The sequence below is a fragment of the Microtus oregoni genome, unplaced genomic scaffold, assembly GCF_018167655.1.
Source record: "Microtus oregoni isolate MIOR12 unplaced genomic scaffold, Mior012 000002F_ref0000024, whole genome shotgun sequence".
Taxonomy (NCBI): domain Eukaryota; kingdom Metazoa; phylum Chordata; class Mammalia; order Rodentia; family Cricetidae; genus Microtus; species Microtus oregoni.
In genome coordinates, this window is record NW_024543061.1 from 507363 (window position 1) to 524100 (window position 16738).

General features: G+C 39.6%; 1 protein-coding gene across 1 annotated transcript in view; it reads left to right on the forward strand.

Moving 5' to 3' along the window:
* The window catches only part of Ubxn2a (UBX domain protein 2A), a 39668-nt gene that overhangs the window by 12291 nt on the left and 10639 nt on the right, over nucleotides 1-16738 (forward strand). Inside the window, exons 2-4 of the mRNA XM_041634742.1 lie at nucleotides 5279-5329; nucleotides 10515-10656; nucleotides 12766-12872. Of these exons, the coding sequence (XP_041490676.1) occupies nucleotides 5292-5329; nucleotides 10515-10656; nucleotides 12766-12872 (287 nt within the window). The 5' untranslated portion in view covers nucleotides 5279-5291. The remainder of the gene's footprint in view (nucleotides 1-5278; nucleotides 5330-10514; nucleotides 10657-12765; nucleotides 12873-16738) is intronic.

Below are 16738 nucleotides of genomic sequence, written 5' to 3' on the forward strand. Positions count from 1 at the left end.
ACAATTAAGGGAGCATACTTTTATTACAACCTATTAAGAGCAGCCATGGTAAAAATGTGAAAACCTATATTAGTTCTCCTGTAATATTGCCCAAAGGATTTATTTGGACCTTATTCTAATAGCAGTTGGAATGATTGTACATAAAAGGGTTATTCTACAGCATTCCCCCCCTTTTTTAATTAAAAAGAAAGGTTTTAACTTTAACATAGTAAGATTATATACAACAAAACCAGTAATCAGGTAAGAATTACCTTTACAATATCTAGTCTTATTTGTATCTGGCAAAATTAGAGAAAATAGTCTATTATCTTTGTAACTCCAAAGTTTTGTGCCTAATTTACCTTCTATCATAACTAAGGAAAACTGTAACTATTTAGTCTTCAGCTCCATCAAAGACCCCAGAAGGGCGAAATGTTACCTAATGACAGGGACATCTGGTTTCCTGGACATTAGGTTCTTCTGTAACATGGGAGCATGTTGGCCTACAGGCCTAGTATATCTGACAGACTTTCCTGAGAAGCAGGGAATCTTGAAGGACCCTACCTTGTCTTGGCAAAGTTTGGCAGTTGCCTTTTTTGCATCTTGCTGATCCTGTTTAAACAGTATAGTGTCAGCAGTTGAGGCAAGGGCAGTTTCTTTGCCCAAATGACTACCTTTTACCATAAAGAAGTCAAACTCCATATGGAGTTTCTCCGATGCTTATTATCTTCCCCAAAGCAATTGGGTGCTGCCGGAGCAGACATGTCTCACTCTTGTGAAAAGCCTTAGGTTATTAAACATTAAATCTCATATTCTCTAGGTCTTTGAAGTGTTGGAAGACTATCTAAATATATTTGTGTATGACCTTGAAAACATACCTAACATGACTATAAGTTTGACTATTATAGATGACTACTATTCTGTATTTAATTATACATTGTTTTAAATGAGCTGCATGAGCACAATACCCTAAACAAGAGTAGAAATATACAGTATAACAAAATTAACTTTAAATTTGTATCAGTATACCAAAATCTATACCAATATGAAATATTTAAGATAGTAGTTATTCTTTTTTTTTCTTTTGGTTTAAAGGTAGATTCAATAATCTACCATTTTATTCTATTATTTTTATAATCTCCCCTTTTGCTTTTCAGAATGAGATCCCTGAGATCTAATCTCTTATTTAGTTTTTTTTTTTGACCATTATCTATAACAACTTTGTAACCAGCTCCCCTTAAGTGATCATAAACATTGAAAAAAACATTAAAATATTTTGGGAATGTGGGCATCATTCTCTAGAATACTTCCTGTTGTTTGGTGGATTTGGTAATTTTTGGGTAAAATTTAGGACAATGGTTAAGTCTTGGCTGTAGTATTCTGTGAAATTGGATCATCTCAGTCTTTAAGCCATTCTGGATGTTGGATCATCTGGACCATCCATTTTTATTTGTGTCTGGTCGCTTGTTCTGAAAATACATAAACTTTTAAAGGTGATGTATAGATCTGTATTAATACAGGTATTGTTGTACTCTGGCGTCCAAACACCGAGAAGGAGTCGCCCCCAGAGACCATTTCACACACCACAGCCGTTGCAAAAGCATGAGGATTTTATTAATTCTGTCATGACCGGGTCCCCCAGCATTCGGGAAGCCGAGGGACCTCGAATAGCTGGTACAGTCTACTTTTAAAGGGGCCACAGAAGCAAGTGGGGTTGTTCTTTGACTATTCTGATTGGCTTATTCAAAAGGGCCATTACCAATAATTGACTGGAGAGCTGTTGCCAGATCAGATGAGGTAAGAGGTTATTTTGACCCCATTTCCCCGGGGACCGAACCAAAACATACGTATATGGGTAATTGTTCAGGAACTGAGTACATGCGAGTGTAGCTGTTAGGTCCTTGGTTCCCAGGGGAGGAGGAGAAGCACTATGGCACAGAGGCTGAGAGGATTCAGAATTGTCAAAAATGGCTTTAGGATTGTCTTAAAGTCTTACAGTATAGATTGTTCATTGTACACAAGTTGATCTTTTTTATGTAGGTTAAAATACATGCTATGTATTTTTGTAGGTTTTCTAGATTTATTTCTTTATATCTGTAGTCAGGATTTCAGAGGGTCTTCTGAATTTGTTTAACCTTGAATTAATCCACAACCTCTGATTTTCTGTGGAAATAAAAGGATAACCTCTTGCCTAAAATGGCAGATCTTTTGACTCAAATTTTGAAGCCAAGATATTTTTAAAATATATAGGTTGGTTTAATCTAGTGCCTTTTATAATCTATCAACCAAAAACATTTAATATTTATTTATTTATTTTATTTATTTATTATGTATACAATATTCTGTCTGTGTGTATGTCTGCAGGCCAGAAGAGGGTACCAGACCCCATTACAGATGGTTGTGAGCCACCATGTGGTTGCTGGGAATTGAACTCAGGACCTTTGGAAGAGCAGGCAATGCTCTTAACCTCTGAGCCATCTCTCCAGCCCCCCAAAAACATTTAAAAACAATGCAATAACATATTAGGATCCAGACCCCATGTATTTTCCATCTTTATGTAGCTTCTTTGATAATTACTTCTTTTAAAGTACTTTATTTTTTAAAACTATATATAGTCTGTTTTATGACCGTCTTTACTGTCTCTTTTCCCTCCCCAGCCTATGTATATTTTTTAAACACATTATAACCCATTTGTAAGTTTTATTTTCCCGCCTGGATCTTTCTTTATTGCGTATCTGTAATCTTTTTATAACCATAGGAGCCTTTAAACGGTTAAGCAGAGTGACTAGGACCAAAACGTCAGTTTTGGCAGCTGGCTCTGCCCCACTTGGTTCCCTGAGAGCCTAGCTTCCTGGTGGAGTTACTGTTGAGAGCAAGCTATGTTTACCTTCCCAACTCTGGGGAGTTTGGGGGTCCTGAGTGCCACCAAATAGTGTGCCACCCACTTCTCATAAACCCCATTTAAGTGTTATGGTACCAGTGCTTCTTGAAAGAGCTCTGCCCATTTTTGTACCCTAGTAGTGAGCCAGGGAGCCATCTCTTAAAGGAGCCGCACCTCTGTTTGCTTCTAGCAAACAGAGTCTACCAGAGAAAAGGCAAGAAGGTGTGTTTGATTCAGTTTTTTTTTTTTAGAATCCCGTTTTTTGTTGTGTTTGTTTGTTTTGTTTTGCTTTTTTTTGTTTTTGTTTTGGTTTTTCCAAACAAGTTTTCTCTGTAGCTTTGGTCCCTGTCCTGGAGCTAGCTCTTATAGGCCAGGCTGGCCTTGAACTCACAGAGATTCCCCCCCCCCCCCAGCTTTACCTCCTGCGTGCTGGGATTAAAGGCTTGTGCTACCACTGCCCAGATTAGAATCCCTTTTAAAGCTTTATTGGGTTTTAGTAATTCGGCCCCACGTAGGAAAGCCATTTGTAGGTGGAGTTTTTCTGTGTCCGTGGTGACTCCCAAACAAACACACTCAGGCATATATTAATTATAAATGTTCAGCCAATATCTTGGGCTTGTTACTAACTAGTTTTTACAACCTAAATTAACACACTACCATGTTACTCATTGTGTGTTACCTCATTTTGTATATATCCTGCTTCTGCATCTGTCTGGTGACTCCTGACTCCGCCCTTCTTCTGATAGCAGTGTAGAAACTGGTTTGAATGAGGACAGGAATGGGGATGAGGGTCTTTGGAACTAACATTCTAAGCCATTCAGGGCTACATAGTGACACCTTGCCTCAGAAAAGCAAACAAACCAGTGAAAAGCCTTTGGAAGCTGCAAAATGGCTCAGTCAATGAAGTGCATTCCTTGGGCAAGCATGAGGACCTGAATTTGGGTCACCAGCATCCATGTAATAGTGGTGGATGCCTATAATCTCAACACTGAGGATGCAGAGTTCCCTGTCCTGAAAATCTAGCTGAGTCAGTGAGCCCAGGGTTCCAGGGAGGCACTTTCCTTGGAAAAATAAAGGGGGTGGTGTCTGAGGAGGAAGCACCTGAAATTGCCTTTTCCTCCACATGCATATCCACATTCCTGACACACACAAATATGGTGGGAAAGCATCCAGGAAGAAGCCTGACATTGGCCTCTGGCCTTGCATGCACCCTTGTATGTGTGTACTACATGAACACATATGCACACACCTAAAAAAAATAACCTTTTAAAATATTAATTTTAGCAGTTGAAGAAAGGTGTTTATTGGGGGATAAGGAAGCACATATAGCAGATACAGAGAAAAAGACCCTATACAAAGCAAGGGGGACTCAAAGCCACACAAAAAAATTCCATTTAAAATATTACTGTTGGTGATTTATGGGATCTTTTTTCTTTCTTTTTTTTTTTTTAAATGTGAATGGGTGTGTTGTTTACAAGAATATCTATATACCATGTGTGTCCCAGGTGCCCCAGAAGTCAGGATGGTGTGTGTCTTAGTTAAGGTTTCTATTGCTATGATGAAACACCATGACAAAGAGCAAGTTGGGGAGGAAAGCGTTTATTAGATATAGCCTTCAGCATTGCTGTTCATCACTGAAGGGAGGCAGGAGCGATGCAGAGGCCATGGAGGCATGCTGCTTACTGGCTTGCTTCCCATGGCTTGCTCGGCCCATGTTCTTATACAGCAGTCTGGGCCTCCCCTCCATTGATCACTAAATGAAAAAATGCCTTACAGCTGGATCTCTAGGAGGCATTTCCTCAGCTGAGGCTCCTTCCTCTGATGACTCACACAGCCACCCAGTACAGGTGTAAATCTAACTGGAGTTAGCAGTGGTTGTGAGCTGCCCTTTGAGTGCTGGGACTCTAACCTCAGTCCTCTACAGGAATAAGAAGTTCTCTTCATCCCTCATCTTTTTATTTTGTTTTGTTTTGAGACCAGTCTCACTCTCACTACATGGCCCCAGCTGACCTAGAAGTCATAGAGATTGGCCTGCTTCTGCCTCCCCAGTGGTGAGGTTAAAGACTCTCTCTCTCTCTCTCTCTCTCTCTCTCTCTCTCTCTTTTTCTTTAGAAAAAAAAAAGAACAGGGTCTTTCTCGGGGCCCAAGCTCATCTTTAGCAACAAAGCTGAAGATGACCTTGAACTCATCCTGCCTCTGCTTAGCAGGTGCTGGGATTATAGGCATGTGCCACCACCTGTATTTCTTTGTTTTGCTTTAGATGAAAGTGACCATGTTGAATTTGGTCAGTTGTTCAAACCCATTTAGAACTACTTTATGGTTACATGATAACTTAACATGTTAAAAAATACTGATAAATAGGAATACATTTTTGATACTGTTGAGAATGTTAACTTTAGCTTCTTTTTACTTTTGCAGTAGCAGAAAGAGAATGAAAGAAGTAGATAACCTTGACAGTATAAAAGAATGGTAAGTTAATCCAAGCAATGAGTTTAATGCCTTTGTTATTTGTTTTATTTTTTTCCATGTTACTGGCAGAAACAGTAAAGCAACTTTTAATTATATATGATCACTTATGCAAATTGGTGGTGATAATATATTTCAGGGTGGTTTGTTGTGGTTTTTACCCATAGCCACATTGAATAGGTTGTAGTAAACATTTGTTCCTTTAACATGAGAGCTCTTCCTCTCATTACCATGATTACCTTTTCTCTTTAATATCCCTTCTTTCATTGGAGGGATTGAACCTAGCGCCTCACATATGCAAAGCAAGCCCCCTCTCTTTGAGACAGGATGATATGGGAGAGTCTTCTGTTTTGTGTTGATTTCATTGGTTAAATAAAGAAACTGCCTTGGCCCTTTAATAGGACAGAAAGTTAGATAGACGAAGCACACAGAACAGGATGCTGGGAAGAAGGCAGTGAGGTCAGTCGCCATAGCTCTCCTCTCCAAGATGGATGCAGGTTAAGATCTTCCTGGTAAGCCACCATCTCGTGGTGCTACACAGATTATTAGAAATGGGTTAATCAAGATGTGAGAGTTAGCCAATAAGAGGCTGAAGCTAATGGGCCAAGCAGTGTTTATATGAATACAGTTTGTGTATAATTATTTCGGGTAAAGCTAGCCGGTGCGGGAGCCGGGTGGCAGGAAGTGGCCCTCACCTCCAGCTACAACAGGGCATCACTAAATTGTTCAGGTTAGCCTTAAACTCACTCTGTCACCCACACATTTATTAAGTTTAAAAAACTCCTCCAGTCTGCTAAGTTGCTAGAGATACATACAGGCTTATACCACCAGCCCAGGCTATGCTGATATTTTTAAAAATTGCTATCTGGGGCTGGAGAGATGGCTCAGCAGTTATGAGCACTGACTGCTCTTCCAGAGGATCCAGGTTCGATTCCCAGCATCCACATGGCAGCTCATAAGTGTATGTAAATCCAGTTCCTGGGCAATCTGACACCTTCACTGTTGTTCATAGAATAAAGTTTTTTTTTTTTTAATAAACTGCTATCTGGATATATTATTTGTGTTCAACTACATTCCATATGTGTGTGTGGAAATCAGAGGACAACTCTGTGGAGCCAGTTCTCTCCTTCCACGATTATGTGGGTTCTGAACAAAGTAAGTACTTTTACTGCCTAAGCCAATTTACTGAACCCTAAGTATATTTCTTTCTTTTCTATCTTTTCTTTTTTTTATTTTTCCTTTTTTTCTTTTTTTCGTGTGTGTGTGTGTGTGTGTGTGTGTGTGTGTTAGCCTTGATTTATTGAGACAAGGTCTCTCTATATAGCTCTGGCTGTCCTTGAACTCACTCTGTAGACCATGCTGGCTTTGAACTCACAGAGATATGTCTGCCTCTATTGGGATTAAAAGCTTGGGCCACCACTCCTGGTCTAAGTATAATTCTTTAGCTTTGTCTTCAATCCTGTATTTTTTTTCTTTGGCCTAATCTCATCTATTTACAATGCCAGTCATTGAGTTTTTGTTTTGTTTTAGATTTATTGAGTTTTTCATAAAACTATTTTTTGGTTTTTGAGACAGGATTTTTCTGTGTAGCCCTGGCTGTCTTGGAAATCACTCTGTAGACCAGGCTGGCCTGAAATTTATAGAGATTCTCTGGGCTAAAGGCATATGCCACCATGCCACTCCCAGCTATACTGAGTTTTTCATTTTGTCTTCAGGACTATTTTTGGTGGCATCTGTATCTTTACTTCTTTTTTGTCACAGTCTCATAGTAGCCCTGGCTATCCTTGAACACACTATGTATCCAAAGGATCACCTTGAACTTCTGATCTTGTCTTTACCACCAAAGTACTGGGATTATAGGCATGCATCACCATGCCAGGTTTGTGTAGTACTGAGGATTGAACCCAGGGCTTTGTGAATGCTACGCAAGTACTCTACCAGCTGAGCTACATCCCAAGCCTAGTATCTGCATCTTAGAGACAAGAAAACCAAATCATAGAAACTTAAGTTTCATATGGAGACTTAGTTTTCCTTACTGCAACTAAGTAAAGGTATCTAAACATGAACCATGAGGCCTGGACTTTTAGAAAGTATGTTATACTGCTACACAGCTATGTTGATTAAAGCAAAAAATCATTAGTATTATTAGATAGCATTTTACAATATAACGTTTTCTTTGTGGTCAGACTTTCTTTGAAACACTAGCCCCTGAATAATGACATGAATGCTTAGTATTAATTATGAAAGCTTGACCTTATCTTGGGCTTGTTCCCAAATTAAACCATTTATATTAATCTACATTCTGCCACGTGGCTCATTACCTCTCCTCCATACCATATGTCTCCTGGTGAGTTCCCCACCGCTCCAATTTTTCTCAGGTTGCCTATCTCTGCCCAGAAGTCCCACCTCTCCTGCCTAGCTCTAGGCTATTCAGCTCTTTACTAAACCAATTAGAAGGTGCCTTAAGGCAGGTTAAGTAAAGCAGTGATCAAATATCCCACAACATTTCAAAGGTATCATATTGTTTGGGGAAGATATAATTAATATTGATAATATGAATGTTTTAGCTGTGTGTACAGGAGAAAGAATTACCTGGGAAAGTAAAAAGTATTTGCCTTGCTGGGTGGTGGTGGGGGCGCACGCCTTTAATCCCAGCACTTGGGAGGCAGAGGCTGCCAGATCTCTGTGAATTCGAGGACAGCCTGGCCTACAGAGCAAGTTCCAGGACAGCCCTGGTTGGCCTGGAACAATTTTGTAGACCAGACTGCCCTGTAACTCACATAAATCTGCTTGTCTCTCCTTTGAGTTCTAGAATTCACCACTACATCCTACATACCTGGGTGATGGGGACAAACTCAGGTCCTTTTGAGTGAGCCAAATCCAACTTGAGTACTAACATTTAATAACAATATAATGATGACTGTTTTGAGAGATTGTCTGATATGGTGTTCAGAGCATAAGCTTTGCTTAAACTAAGTTTACTTAACCTTTATTTTCATCTATTAAGGTAAAATAAACTTCCTAAGATCACTGTGAAGATTGAGTGAGTTGGCACATGTAATGTAGAGTATTGTGGTTAGAAGCATAGACTTGAGGGAGATTAGCAGCAGGATTAGTAAGTGTAACAGTTCCTGTTAGTGAGAGTTACCAAATGTTGATATCTCATCTTTTCTCAAAAATTCTGTGCTTAACTTCCAAAAGCTCAGAATCCATTCCTGACAAGTAAAATCTTAGGTAATATTTTTAAATGATGAAATATAAATCCAAAATAAATAGCAACAGAAAGCCAAGCAGGATAGCACGTGCTTGGCATTCCAGTATTCAGGAGGTAGAAAAGGACAATAAGAAATTCAAGATCAGCATCAGTTATATTGAGTTTGGGGCTAGCCTGGGCTACATGACTCAAAATGAAAAAACAAATAGAAAAGGAAGTGGGCTATTAAAATGTTCCTTAGTGGAGAATATCATTGTGAGTATGCAAATATAAATACTTGTTAGTTTCTTCCTGATGTACTATCACTTTTAATTTCTGCACCAAAAAGTACATAGTAACCCTTTTGAAGTCATTTGAAGCTGAGCACAGTTCACAAGCCTATAGTCCCAACATTTTGGGAAGCTGAGTAAAATCTACTTAAAGCCAGACAGTGGTGGCTCACGCCTTTAATTCCAGCACTCAGGAGGCAGAGGCAGACGGATCTCTGTGAGTTCGAGGCAGCCTGGTCTATAGAGCAAGTTCCAGGACTGTCACCATAGCTACTGGGAAACTTTATCACGAAAAAACAGGCATGGATGGATGGATGAATCGATGGATGGATGGAAGGAATGATAGATGGATACATGAATAAATAAATACATACATACATACTACTTAAGCTTAGTACTTTGAGACCAGCTTTGACAATAATGAGACTCTGTGTGGGGGTAGAAAGGGGTGATATAAGGGTTTTCTTGAACCCTTCAAAATAATGAATGTACTTTTGACTGGGCATATGCTTAGTTGGTAGGGTTCTTGCCTGGTATGCATTAGGCCCTGAGTTCAGTCCCCAGCACTATATAAATCAGGATGGTGGAACATGAATATAATCTTAGCACTTGGTAGATAGAGGCAGTAGTTCAAGGTCATCCTTGACTACTTAGAAAGTTTGAGGCCAGTCGGGAATAGGAGACCCTGTCTCAAAAAATAAAAGTGTAACCAGCGATGGGTGTTACACACCTTTAATCCCAGCACTTTGGGAGCAGAGGCAGGCAGATCTCTGACTTTGAGGCTAGCCTGGTCTACAGAGTGAGTTCCAGGACAGGCTCCAAAGCTACATAGAGAAACCCTGTCCCCAAAAATAAATAAATAAATGAATAAATAAGTGTGCTATTTTGTGCTTTTGGACTAGTGTTAGACACATTTTGCATTTATAAAGATACTTTTAGTTATTTTAGCACTTTAAGTGGAGATTACTAAACAACTGTTACATTCTACTGAGATCTTTTTTAAAATGTGTTTTTCAAGGTTTAATTATGTATCTGTGCCTGTGTAGGATGTTGTGGCCGAGTGCCGGTGTCAGATTCTCTGAAACTGTAGGTATAGTGTTGTGAGCTGCCATATATAGATGGTAGGAACCAAACTCAGGTCCTCCACAAGAGCAGTGCACTCTTAACCTATGAGCTATCTTTTTAGCCCCCTACTGCCCTTTTTAAAATTCTGAGGCAAGCGTGATAGCTCCCTTGTTGCAAAGCTTGATAGCCTGAGTTTGATCCCTGGGACCACATGGTGGAAATAGTAAGGTCATTCCCATAATTCCCACAAGTTGTTCTCTGACCTGCAGCACTTCTGCACATGCACTCCTATACACATACTCACACACATAATGTAATATGAGCATCTAGTTTCGGGCTTTTAAATTAATTTTTAAGTTCCAAAGTAATAGATTTCTTACGACATTTTTGTATATGTGTGTAACTCTGCTTTGTTATCATTTGTACCTTCATACTGTTCCTGTTATCGATACTGTGGATAAATGTCAAGGGCCACTAGACAGCCTAAAATACAAAAGATACCCTACACAGCAAAAAGTTAGCCTTCCCCAAGTGTCTATAGAAAACGTGGTCTAGACTAAAACGTGTTTAATCACTTCTCCAGGATTACGTCTTCATGAACTTAGAGCTTACAGCACTTGATTTTTGTTTTTATTTTTAGGGTTTGTGAAACAGGACCTCCTAACAATCAACCCCTCAATGGTAATCAACAAAGGGACTGTGAATATTTTGTTGACAGCCTTTTTGAAGAAGCAGAGAAGGTTGGTGCCAAGTGCTTGTCCCCCACCGAACAGAAGAAACAGGTAAATGTCTGTTACTTATTGGCCTCAAGGAGGATCCATAAAATTAAAACTATTTTTGTAATAGTAAAGCTATTATTTACCATTTTCATCATGTTGTATTTGCACAAGTGCCAGAAAAGCAGCGATAGGTAAAGTTGTTGGCATCTGAGCAGTAATCAAAGCAGTCAAAATAAACTGAGATATAAATTATTGTATTACTTTCTTGAATTTACAAACTAAATACATACTGCTTCCAGTTAGGAATGTCTGTGATGGGACTGAGGCTGTAGCTCAGCTGGTAGAATGCTTTCATAACAGCATCATACCCAGCGCTTCATAAACTTCTTAGTCCCCACACTTGGGAGGTGGGGAGTCAGAGGAACTGAAAGTCCAAAGGTAGGAGTTGTCCTTGGCCATAGTTAGTTCAAGGCTGGAGTATTCAGGGTGGAAGGAAGCCAGAGCATCGCTCTTAGAAGCATGAGGACCTGGATTGGGACTCCCACTGTCACATAACAAGCTAAAAGACTCATTCGCAGGGCTGGAGAGGCAGAGACACAGATAAAACTTTGTGGCTAGCCAGTAGAATTGAATTGGTGAACTCCAGAAATCCTGTCTCAAAAAAAATCCTGTCTCAAAAAAAAAAAATAAAATGGGGAGTTGTAAGTGATAACTCACTGAGTATGTACACCTGCTGCCAGGCCCAACAATCTGAAACACACATGATAGAACTGACTAAGCCATCTAGGAAACTTCTGGGATTTTTTTGTTTTGTTTTGTTTTTTCAACACAGGGTTTCTTTGTGTAGTTTTGGCTATTCTGGGACTCAGTGTGTAGACCAGGCTGGCCTGCAACTCACAGAGATTCACCTGCCTCTGCCTCCCAAGTGCGGAGGTTAAATAAAGGTATGCACTCCCTCTGCCCAGCTTTGGAAACATTTTATGTATTTATTTGTTTGGTTGGTTGGTTTTGGTTTTTCGAGACAGGGTTTCTCTGTAGCTTTGGAAACAGTCCTGGAACTCACTCTGTAGACCAGGCTGGCCTCAAACTCTGCCTGCCTCTGCCTTCCAAGTGCTGGGTATAAAAGCATGCACCACCACTACCCGCCCAGCTGGAAACATTTTAAAAATACCTTTGTAACTGCATACCTATATAAGGTTTGATTTTTTTAAAATAAATTTTATTATAATAGTACCAATTATAAACTTTGATAAATCATAGTTTAAAAAGTAAACAAAGACCTGGAAATGTAGCACATTTACTTATTTTATGTTTTTGTTTCATTTGAATGTATGTATATGTACCACATGTGTGCTGACTGCCCATGGAGAATGTCAGTTCTGGGACTAAAGTTAAGAATGTTCAGTGAAACAGGTACCAGGAGCCAAGCCAGGTCCTTTGAAATAACAAGTGCTCCTAACTGCCTAATCATCTTTAAAAAAAAAATTTACTTAACTTTATTTTATGTACATTGGTGTCAGATCACCTAGTAGTAGAGTTACAGATAGTTTGGAGCTGCCATGTGGGTGTTAGGAATGAAGCTGGGTCCTCTGAAAGAGCCGCCTATTCTCTTAACCACTGAGCCATCTCTCCAGCCCCTCTTTATTGGGATAAGATATCAATTAAAGAAAACACTGACTCAACTTCTGGCCTACACATACACGTACCCCATTAGACTTGGCTATTTTGGCAGGCATTTTCACAGAATAATTAAGTGGGCCTGGTAAGGGAGACAACTTACTGTATTGTTACAAATGCAAAGATTTTACTTAGTCAACTTTTAACTGGATTAGGAATTTGGGGAAATCTCTTTCATGCACTCGACAGCTTTTTAAACTTACAGAATTTTCTCATGAAGTTAGTATTATTTTAATAACTATAATGTCTGTCATATAAGGAAATAATTAGCATTTAGATTTGTGTGGCTTAGAGAACAAAATTTTCCAAATGACTAATGTATATGTTTTAATAATAACATAATATCATTCATGAACTAGGTGTGATGGTACAGGCCTGTGAACTCAGAACTTGGGCTCAGGTAGGACGATCTGGAGTTCAAGGCCAGCATAGGCTATTTATTGAGCTCAAGGTCAGTCTTTCTTACAATGTATTCCTTTCTTTACTGCCTTGTAGGTAGATGTAAATATAAAATTGTGGAAAAACGGATTCACAGTCAATGATGACTTTAGAAGTTACTCTGATGGTGCAAGTCAGCAGTTTCTGAACTCCATCAAAAAGGGGTAAGCAGGACATAGTAGAGGGGTATTTCAGGCATGTTTCACATCAAAAAATCATTCGTAGTCATGATTGTGCCCCTTTACACATTCATAGACATGCTGTTTCTTCTGCGAATTCACATCTCTTCCCTGGGGGGTGGTGTGGCAGGGGACTTGGGTTGTTTGTTTTAAATGGCAACCAGAGCTGAAGGGGTGGTTTAAGAAGCTTTGCTGCTTCAGTTTGGGGGCCCTCCAAGGGCATCTGTTTCCATGTGCTATGCCTACACACAGGCATAAATATATGGAAAATCTTTAAATAACAGTCATTTAGTCTCAGCTATCTTTGAAATCCAAGGTATAAGCTATCACATCTAGCTTAAATTGATCTTGGCCTTTCGGTTTCTTCCTCACTCCTCTCTGCCCCTTCCTCTCACTCTCCCCCAGGCTGACCTTGGACATTACAGTGGTCTGCCATCCTGTTTTCTGAGATCTGGGATTAAAGGTATGGGTGACCATGCCCACCCCCAGTGCCCCTTTGTTTGTTTATTTTTTCTGACAGGGTTTCTCTATGTGACAGTCCCTGTTGTCCTGGAACTGTAGACCAGGCTGGCCTTGAATTCTCAGAGATCCTCCTGCCTCTGCCTCCCTCGTGCCGGGATTAAAGACATGGCCCAACTCACCTGGTTTGTAGTGCCCTTTTTTTTCTAATTGACATTTTTCTTAGAGGGCCACAACTAATTTTTTATTGTTTTGTTTTATTTCTATTGGGTTTCAAAATACAGTCTTGGCTAACCTGGAGTATACTATGTGGACCAGCCTGCCTCAAATGGGATTTTGGGCATGTACCAACAAGCCCAGATTAGAGCTATAATTTGAATTTTAGGAATTTGAATTCTGATCAACCAATCTTGCCACTTATTCCTTAATTCCATGTCTTCTTTGTTATTCCATGTTTAGTCATTTTATCTTTAAAATTATAAAGTTTAAAATTATGAATCTAAGTATTATACATGGTTTATCTAGAAAAATACAAGTATTTTTGAGGAGAGTGGTAATAGGTATTGTTTTTGCTTGAGACATGGTCTTAGTCATACCCAGGGTGGAGTTGGACTTGTTTCAGGAACTTGGGGAACTTGGGATCATGGAACAGGCATACAAGGGGTGGTCTTGGTTTAGTTCAGATTTGATCCTCACGGTATATATTTATTTATAAATCAGTTTTTAATTGTCCATTATGAGCTCTTTGAATATATCTATATATTCTCACAATGATAACTTCTTATTCATATATATGTGAATATATGTATATATGTATTATTGTTTGGGTATATATATTTAATTTTTCTTGGCAATTGAGGCTATTTAACTATTTCTATAAAAAGTATCTTATTAGGCATGGTAGTGCATGCCTTTAATTCTAGCGTTCTCAAGACAAATGAAGGCAGATTTCTTTGAGTTCAAGGACAGCCAGGGCTATGTAGTCAGAAGTCACAGTTTGTCTGTTTATCAGTGGTTAGATGTTTGCGTCATTTCCATGTTTAGAGCTGTTAAAAATATATTTCTATGTAAGTGGTTTGCTTGCTTGTTTGGTTGGTTAGTTTATTTGGTTTTGTTTTTTGTTTTGCTGGGCTATGGATTAAACCCAGAACTATATGCAAGCCAGGCAAGTGCTCTACTACTGAGCTACACCCCTACGACCCTGTATAAATTAATTGGTTCGTGGGAGATATCAGTGTCTCATGTAGGCCAGGCTGACCTTGAGTTCTTTACTAAATATGACCTTGAGCTCCTCATCCTTCTGTATTTACCACTCAGATGCTAGGATACAGGCATGTGTCATTAGCCCAGCTAAGTTTTTGTTTATAAAGTTTTTTAAAATTATGTGTATGCAGGGGTAGGGGATAGGTGCATTTTAAACATGTGTGCAGATGCCTACAGCGATTAAAGGCATCGTATCCCCTGGAACTGTAAGAGGATGTTGTAAGCTACCTGACATGGGTTCTGGAGCCAAACTTGGGTCCTCTGGAAGAGTGGAGTGTGCTTTTAATTGCTGATCTCCTAGTTCTTGGCTGAGTTCTTATGCAGACAAATATTTTCAGTTAGGCATATGTATATACATATATATCTCACAAGATGTTAATTCTATCTTTGACTTCACAAAAAGTTGTCGACCTGTATTCCTAAGTAACTCTACAGTTTGAAACAACCCCAGCAGTATACCAGCAGTGTATGAGGGCCACAGTATTTATTTCTGTCTTCGCTAATATTTGTCAATGCCAGCCATTTTGAATTACAGCTTCCTTGTAAGTAGGAAACAGTGTTTCCTTCTAGTTCTTCTTTTCAGTTCCCCAGTGACTAGTAATGTGTGTCATTAGCCATTTGTGTATCCTTGGAGAAATGGCATTCTAAATTATTTCTCCATGTTTTTCTTTGCCTATTTTAATATTAGATTATTTGTTTCTCCCAACCTTTTTCCAGAAACCGACCCAGGGGCACATCAAGACTACTTCTCCCACTGAGCTACACTCTCCTTCCATCCAGCCCCACGAGAGTGGGGTTTTTTTTTTGTTTGTTTGTTTGTTTGTTTTGCTTTTTGTTTTTTTTTTTTGTTTTTTCGAGATAGGGTTTCACTGTGGCTTTGGAGCCTGTCCTGGAACTAGCTCTGTAAACCAGACTGGTCTCGAACTCACAGAGATCCTCCTGCCTCTGCTTCCCGAGTGCTGGGATTAAAGGCGTGCGCCACCATCACGCAGCCCCATGAGAGTTTCTTATATAGTCTTTTTGTTTGGTTGGTTGGTTTTTCAAGACAGGGTTTCTCTGTAACTTTGGAGCCTGTCCTGGAACTAGCTGGTGTAGACCAGACTGGCCTCGAACTCACAGAGATCCTCCTGCCTTTGTCTAGTAAGTGCTGGGATTAAAGATATGCACCAAAAACAACCAACCAAAAAGGGGTATCTGAAATATTAGACAAAGCCCAGGACTGGAGCCAATCAATTGTTATTTAGATCTGATAGAAGGATGAAATGTGAATTTTTTTTTCTTTAAAACCAGTAGTGATTGTATTTCACTTTGTCATTATCAAAGTAAATAAATGTTTTTTTCTTTTGTGTGATTTGGTGTGAAAGTGTCAGATCCCTTGGAACTGGAGTTACAGACAGTTGTCAGCTGCCACATGGGTGCTGGGAACTGAAACCAGGTCCTCTGAGAGAGGCCAGTGCTCTTAACCTCTGAGCCATCTCTCCAGCCCTCTTACTTTGTTTATTTATTTGTTTGTTTGTTTATTTATTTATTTTGGTTTTTCGAGACGGGGGGTTTCTATGTACCATTGGGGCCTGTCCTGGAATTAGCTCTTGTAGACTAGGCTGGCCTCTGCCTCTGCCTCCTGAGTGCTGGGATTAAAGGTGTGCGCTACTACCGCCCAGCGGCCCCTTCCCCCGTATTTAAATGAGTTAGGAAAGTATTTTACCTATAACCTACAAACTTGGGAGGCTGAGAAAGGAGAATTGTCTTATCTATGAAGCTAGATGTATTAGCTGTATCATGAGTTTCAGACTAGCCTTCAAGAGGTAGAGCCATGAATCAGAGATTCAAGGCCTGCCCATCTCAAAATACAAACAAAAATAGAACTAAAGCTTAGTATTTCCTTTCATCTTTAGTCCTTTGGTTATCTATTTTTTTTTTTAAATAAATGATAAAAACTAGCTGGGTGGTTCACACCTTTAATCTGAGCACTTGGGAGGCAGAGGCAGGCAGATCTCTGTGAGTTTGAGGCCAGCCTGGTCTACAGAGCAAGTTCCGGGACAACTAGCGCTATTTATTACACAGAGAAACCCTGTCTCAAAAAGCCAAAAAAAAAAAAAAGATGAAAAGGGGCTGGAGAGATGGCTCAG